This window comes from Populus euphratica, unplaced genomic scaffold, assembly GCF_000495115.2.
Source record: "Populus euphratica unplaced genomic scaffold, PopEup_1.0 scaffold168.1, whole genome shotgun sequence".
NCBI classification, from domain to species: domain Eukaryota; kingdom Viridiplantae; phylum Streptophyta; class Magnoliopsida; order Malpighiales; family Salicaceae; genus Populus; species Populus euphratica.
This window is the reverse complement of record NW_011500000.1, coordinates 504,076-512,093: the sequence shown is the minus strand read 5'-3', so window position 1 is coordinate 512,093 and position 8,018 is coordinate 504,076. Positions and strand designations below refer to the sequence as shown.

Here is an 8,018-nt window from a genome sequence, read left to right as displayed (position 1 = left end):
TAAATGCATGGCAAATGACTCCTTTTATAGGCTAAAGTTTGAAACTATTGATTTGATAACTAATTGTTGAGTGGGTGACCACCTCTTGACTTTGTGACAATCCTTATCTTTATGTCTGAATAAAATACCATTGATAAACATCAGAATTTGAATAAATAGCCTTCATGAAAATTCTGGAAAATTATCTTAGCTTTCTAACAAAAAAAGAATCGGTACATTTGGACTTCTAGAACTCGAGATATGGGCTAAATACTAAATAGTGTCTGGATTGGAGGAAAGATTCGGACTTATCTTTTGATGCTAAGATTTAGACTTCCAAATGGTAGAATTGAGTCTTGGACTCATCATGAATTTTAAGACCTATATCTCAACTTTCTAGCCATATAAATCAAACTAAAATCTAAGATCTACAGCTTCAAATATGACCCAATGACTGAACAGTGTTGCAGTTTGAATTAAATCAGCATCTCTTTTATAAGCTTAGCCTTTTCTTTGTCCTTTCACTTTCAATAGTTAATCGCATAAATCAATCTTTTGAATTGTGATATATGTCTGCATTTAAAATGAGCATTTACCATAAATTAAAGCTATTGTATATTATTAGACTTGTTATTATAAAACATGTTTAAGTTAGGGAATTTAATGATACTTTAAGTGCAAAATGATGATATAAAACCTTGATAAAAATACATTTTTAAGTACTAATCATTAATAAACTTCATGCAAAATTTTATCACAATCCGGTGATTGAATTGAGAGCTCTGCTTTCTAATGTAAAAGTGGTAAGTTCATGACTTTTCGTCAACAATCCAAATTTTCTTATTCAATCTTCACTTAAAATCATATCAATTATCCTTCTAAATCTTTAAGGTCATTTTATTATTTTGAAATATATTTATTTTAAAATTTCCATATTTATTTGTTTATCGGACTTATTACCGTTTCAAAGTAACATCATTAATTTTTAATCGGTATTTGCATCTTCAGTTCTACCCTTTTCATTGCACTATCCTTTATTATAATTTATTCTTTATTACCTCACATATTTCTTAGAAATGTTTTATCATTTTTCTCATTATTTTATCCATCAAAATGCTTTACCAATTTCTCTATCCTTATAAATTCTAAACCAAAATTCATTTTATGTAGGTCATCCTTTTAATTATATATTATTATTTATCTATTATTTCTTATCTTGGTTTTCATCACTTATTGAGATCATATCATTTTCAATCTTATATTTATATGAGAGTTTACAAATCCATATATTTAAATTATAAATTTCCAGGGTTTCATAAAAATGATCAATAAAAATAATAAAGTACTTCTATCCATTCACCAAATAAGTTGGTGAGGGACCGAAACATCATTAAAAACTAAATATAAGATGGTTGAACTAACATACTCTAACGAATTGAAATAAGATTGATTAGACATGTCTAAAAAGTGGGTTAGACAATTAAAATGATAATTAGTTGAGAAAGAAATCAAAAGGGTCTTATTTGAGGAAATTCAATGCAAGATACAAGAATATGAATAATCAAGCCATCGTTGTTAGACTTTAAAGATAGTTTTTATGGCAGAGAATTCTTGAGGATTATAGACAGAGGATTAATATCGAATGTGGTATAAACCATCTTTTAATTATTTCAAACAAAAATATGACTCTAGAAACTTGATCTTCGACAAGTTACTGTGAAATTCAATGAAAATATCATTATTTAATAAAAAAATTTACACAGAAAGAAAGGATTTTTTTATTTCAAAAAAATATAAGATTGTTTTAGGAAATGTTAAGGTGTAGAATATGAAAGTCATCATTACATAAGAATTCATGGATTAGGAGTAAAATATGCAATTATAAGAAGGTAACACACTTGAATTAAGCCATTAGAGCTTTTGTTACCCGTTTTAACCTCTTTTCCAATATATTTTTAAAAATCAAAAGATATAAAAAATTCAAAAACTTAGGAGAATTAATAACCAAAGAAGAAGAAAAAATCATGAGAGGTGGGCAACAAAATCCAAAAAATAAAAGAGAAAAAAAGAGAGAGAAACTAGCCAAACACATAAAAAGAAAAAAAACCTAAAAAAAGCACTAGCCCTATCTCCTTCATTTCTTCTGTTAGCAAGCAACCCCTCCATTCCTTTCATATACTTATTCCTCAATTATTGGTCCTCCATTAGAGACTACTTAGTAAGAGTTAGGATTTATTTGTTTGTTTGAAAGATGATTGCTTATATAGCTGAGTTATTGGATTTGATGATATTTTTCATATATTTTGTTATCATATATATGTGGATTGGATATGAATTTATGCATGTGCAACCATTACATTACATTTTATTATGCATACACATTGTCTTATGCTAGCATTGGAATCTAGTGATGTCTTAATAGTAATTGACCTGAGAAACACTCGTGAGGCCAACAAACTCTCATGACAATCCATACTTTAGCGCCTTGTAAACCCCAGTCCAGTCTAATAGGCACTTCTCACCGAGTAACGAGAGATCTTTAGAGACCATTTAGTAAGGTAACCTAATATGATTGGGCAAGCATGATATGTGTAAAAGTTACTCTATAACCAATCCAATTTTATTATTAGCATCTTCAAATCATTCAGCAAAATATATATACACGCACATGATGCTTTTTATGAAATTAGGTGTGAATCTTAATTAATTTACACCAAATTCTCTCATTATTCATTAACAGGACAACAATAGACTAATAATTTTCCTTAAACGAAATAAGTTGAGGTCAAAGGATCGAACTTGGTTTGATGTGTTGCAAGAGACAGCTAGGAGACCAGACCATATCTTTATTATTTGGTCAAGCCAGACATGCAAAAATGAGAAACAGAAGTTGTTCTGCTGATCTTTTTCTCTGAATTGTTTGCCCTAAGTTTAGCATGCATGGTCTAATAAACAGCTTGACCCTTTATATTCGCTGCTGTTTCCCTGTCTTCCATGTCAAGCTAACTGAAACAATGGTCTACCGTTCGATATTTTCATGTCCATTGCATGAAGAGAAAAAAAAAGGCCCATAATTTAAGGAAAGCCGTGGCCTATAAAACTCGCCATGGTAACCATCTTTAAGCAGGACAAAGGGAGGATATCATCCTTTCCATCATTGTTTTTCCTTCGGATTTTGTGCCCCCTTTCCTTGGCACAGAATCCTGAAGGAAAGGTTTGAAAAGTACTAACATTATAAGATTGATTAATTGATTAGTAGAATATGTTAGGCAAATTAGTTGTTACAGGGATTTCCCTGATCCTTGTCGTGGGTGTGATCATTGGCGTGGTGGCTACTGTCCAACGCAGCGGTGGATCCGTTGAACATACAGAGAGCTTGTCTCCGCAAATGAAGGCTGTTGGCACACTGTGCCAGCCTACTTATTACAAGGAGGCTTGCACCAACACCCTTAGCGCTGTGAACTCTACCGATCCCAAAGAACTAATCAAAGGAGGCATATTAGCCATCTCGGATTCATTGAAGAAATCTTCCAATTTGACTGATGATCTCGTAGTCAAGAACAATAGTGATGAGCCCCGTGCCAAAATGGCCTTGAATGACTGCAAAGAGTTATTGCAAAATGCTTCTGAGCGGCTTCAGGACACATTGTCAAAGGTGGGAGGCACTGATTTACAGTCGTTATCAGACCATGCGGATGATTATCGAACATGGTTGAGCTCAATTATTGCGTACCAAGAAATGTGCTTGGATGGATTTGAGGAAAACAGCCCCTTGAAGGCTCAAGTGCAAAATAGCACGGACTATGGGAGCCAGCTCACAGACAACGTTCTGAATATCCTTGCCGGGCTTTCACAAGTTCTTGGTTCCTTGGGGCTCAAGTTCAATGTTCCCAGCACCTCTCGTCGGCTTCTTCAAGCTGATGGTTATCCCAGCTGGATGTCTGCTGCTGACCGTAAGCTTTTGGCCTCACGCGGCAATGGCGGGGCTAGACCAAATGCAGTTGTGGCTCATGATGGCAGTGGGAAATTCAAGACCATCAATGCAGCACTTGCCGCATACCCTAAGGGTCTCAAGGGCCGATATGTTATCTATGTTAAGGCAGGGATCTATCGTGAGTATGTTACTGTGACCAAGGACAAGCCCAATGTGTTCATCTATGGTGATGGTGCCCGCAGGACCATCGTCACTGGAAACAAGAACTTTGCAAAAGATGGCATAGGAACCTGGAAGACCGCTACATTTAGTGAGTGCATCACTCAACTCATGGACTAGTCAAAAGTTTCTCCTCGTTTAATATCCTCTAATTTGAATGGTTTATCTATAATATTTAATCTGATTTTGTTGTCACTGTTGGTGCAGTTGTTGAAGCAGATGGATTCATCGCCAAGAACATGGGATTTTCCAACACTGCCGGTCCTGATGGCCACCAGGCTGTTGCAATCCGTGTTAATTCAGATATGTCAGCATTCTACAACTGCAGGTTGAATGGTTATCAAGACACATTGTGTTACCAAGCGGGGCGCCAATTCTACCGCAATTGTGTCCTTTCTGGCACGGTGGATTTCCTCTTTGGTTATGGATCAGTGGTGATCCAAAACTCCATGATCGTTGTCCGAAGGCCAAACCCTAGCCAATTCAACACGGTGACGGCTGATGGCCGGAAAGAGAGGGGACAACCTGGAGGAATTGTCATTCATAACTGCAGGATTGTCCCTGAGCAGAAACTTGTCCCCGTGAGGTTCAACATCAAGACATACTTGGGGAGGCCGTGGAAGGCATTCTCTAGGACTGTTGTGATGGAAACACAACTAGCAGACTTCATTCAGCCTGATGGATGGGCACCATGGAGTGGAAACCAGTTTCTTGACACTCTCTACTATGCTGAGTATGCCAACTCTGGACCTGGAGCAGCAACTAAAAGGAGGGTCAGGTGGAAAACTCTTCATTTCCTGAGAAGGAATGAAGCTCTTCAATTCACCGCCGGTGCATTCCTTCGTGGTGGTCAATGGATTAGAAAAACCGGAGTTCCAGCCTTGCTTGGCCTGAGAAGATGACAGAGATCATATATATAAATATGTTTGCGCACCCCCACGACAATAAAAGCATTTTCACAGTGAAAATATAGTCTCAGAGTACAAATGATATATCCACAGCACCATGCATGGAAAACCTGTTTTTTTTTTTTTTCGTCGTCTCATAACACTACATAGATTGTTTATTTTTGCATTCAAAATATATTTTTAAAATTTTTTAAAATTATTTTTTATTTTAAATTATTTTTTATTATTTAAAATTGTTTGAACATGCTAATATTAAAAATAAACTTTTTAAAAAAATATTATTTTAATATATTTTAAAGTAAAAAGCATTTTAAAAAGCAATAAATACTATAATTTAAGACACCACTTATTACTCGGTGAATAGTATAAAATTTTATATTTTCTTATAACTTAATTTGTTTAAAAAAACAAAAATACAAAAGAGAAAAAAAGAAAACATTGAAAATGGAGGCTATTAATTATATAGTATTTGATATTATGATAATAGTTATTTTTTAAAGTGTTGTTTTGCTAAAAAATATTAAATAATATTTTTTATTTTTTAAAAAATTAATTTTGAAATTAATTTTAAATTAAAAAATTAAGTTTTTGACAAACAAAAAAAACACTACTCAGCAGCATAAATAAACAATACCTAAAAAGAAGAAGAAAAAACAAAAAACAAAAACGTTAATGGTAATTATATTAATTATTATGGTAAATTATTTTGCTTGACAGACTTTCAACTGCTCAGCAAACTTCTAACTAAAAATCCGCTTAACTTGTGGAATGGATAATGAATGATTCTTTATATTAACTATAATAAAAGTAGATCAATATTTCACTGAAGCATGAGTTACTATTTATTATAAGTAAATTTATTGTAAATTATACTGTGCTCCATTATGAATACATTATAAGTGTTTTTATTTAAGCATGAGTTACTATTTATTATAAGTGTGCTACATTATGAATACATTATAAGTGTTTTTATTGTGGATTGTGAGAGCTTTTACTATGAATTATGATATACTGCAGTGTAGCGCTGATATTGTACACTGTGGGTGCTTGCACTGTTGCTAGAGATATTTAGGGAGGCTGTAACCTGCAAGCTCTAAGCACGCCTTCTCAGGCAGCGCATAGGTGGCACTTGGGTTATATGTTTGGGGCTAGGTAAACACAGCGCCACCTAGTGATTGGTCTGCTTCCTTTTAGATGTTGTCCAAATGCCACGTGGCGCTTGACCTACCTATATTTTTAGTGTAATTACAAGTATTGGTATTAAAAATATTATTTTTAGTTTTTTTATTTTTTTATTATAATTAATTTTTAGAGTATTAATTGTAAAAATATTATTGTCTATTTTGTTGATTTTTTTTTTGTATAATTGATATTAAAAGAATTATTATATTTTTTCTTAATATAAAAAATATTATTATTTTTTTAGTCTAATTAATAGTGTTGATCTCAAAACTATTATTATTTTTTCTCTTAATATTAATTTTTTTGTATAATTAATAGTATTAATCCCTAAAATATTATTATATTAATTTGGTGTTATGAATAATATAATTTTTATAATAGTTCATATTATTGCTACTAAAAATATTATTATTTATATTTTAAAAATTTTAGCATTTTCATTAAAATTTATAAGAGCATAAATATTATTATTATCATCAATAAATTTTAAAAAACTATTATTAATATGAAAAAAAAAAACCAAGTTGGGACACATGATGTTTAAGTTCCCTCCTATGGGCAGACAACCCAAGCGCCACGTGGTGCTTGGCTAAGGACCCAAAATAGAATTGGGTACTAGCCGCAAAAAGACCAACCACCACCCCAAGCTCGCAAATTAGTACTTAAAAGTATATTTTTATCATGGTATCGTCATTTTGCACTTGAAGTATCAATAACTCCTTGACTAAAGTATGTTTTATAACAACATATCTAATAATATAAGATACCTTTAATTTGTGGTAAATGTTCATCTTAAATGCAGGTCTATTACATAAATGAAAGGACTGATTGATGAGTTTAAGTACTGAAATTATAAGGACAAAAAGATGGTCAAACTTAGAAAAGAGATGCTGGTGTAGTCCAAATTGAAACATTATTTGGTAATTGGGTCATTATAGGTGTTACAGACCTCCATTTAGGCTTACTTTATATGGATGAAAAGGTAAGACATAAGCCTACAACTTTCATGTGAAACTCTGGTCTTAATAAGGCTGTTTTCAAGTCTAAATTATAGCAACAATGAAGAAGTTTGAATCTATCATGCAACCCAGAAACTGTTTAAAGTTCACCCATATAATAATAATAATAAAAAAAGCTTTAATCTGATGGTGTTCATGCTACAATTTGAGTCATTATAGGTGTTACAGACCTCCTCAAATTCTCTTAAATGCAACTATGGATTTTCTAAATCTAAGCTATGAAAAGAAGGTAAAAGTTGAGCTTAAAATTAAAATGAGATGCATTAGGAGGGAAAACTATGCATGATGGTGCACTTGTTCTTGTGGGATTCATGTGGTCTCTAAGTGTTCTAACATGGTTATTCTCATTTTTCTCATTATGAAGCGACTGGTTATCTTTTTTGACCATTTTTTTCTGAAAATAATGAGGATACCCTACAAAGTTTGTCACTTAATGTACGTGACCACACTCTAATGCTAGTGTAGGAAGAGAATAAAAGGAAGAAGAAATAAAAAACCAAGTTAGATACAATAAAACTGAAAAGAGAAAATAAAATAAATACTATAATTTGTACAAGAATTTACCTCCTCGGAAATGGCATCAAAAACTTGACACGACCAAAAGATTGATGTCTTCTCCCAAGTGCAGGAGTGTCGAAGTAATAAATAACCCAACAAGAGTAGGGTCGAACCACAGGGAGGTTAATTATATAAATTATAGATAACAATAATACAACAACTACAATAATAACAACAATAGTAATAATAATAACAATAATAATAATAATAATACTAGTA

At 32.5% G+C, this 8,018-nt stretch overlaps 1 protein-coding gene across 1 annotated transcript; it reads left to right on the top strand.

Annotated features, from left to right (window-relative positions):
* Positions 1–3,241: 3,241 nt before the first annotated feature.
* On the top strand, positions 3,242–5,034 carry LOC105140847 (pectinesterase-like). Its single transcript, XM_011047850.1, has 2 exons — positions 3,242–4,223; positions 4,340–5,034. The coding sequence occupies exons 1-2, from the start codon at positions 3,242–3,244 to the stop codon at positions 5,032–5,034; spliced, it is 1,677 nt and encodes a 558-aa protein (XP_011046152.1).
* Positions 5,035–8,018: the final 2,984 nt, after the last annotated feature.

What these genes read in the sequence shown, in the direction of transcription:
- LOC105140847 (XM_011047850.1), top strand. Translation starts at nt 3,242, where the DNA reads ATGTTAGGCAAATTAGTTGTTACAGGGATTTCCCTGATCCTTGTCGTG. An exon ending in CTGGAAGACCGCTACATTTA is followed by an intron (nt 4,224 to 4,339) that starts GTGAGTGCATCA and finishes CTGTTGGTGCAG; the next exon opens with TTGTTGAAGCAGATGGATTC.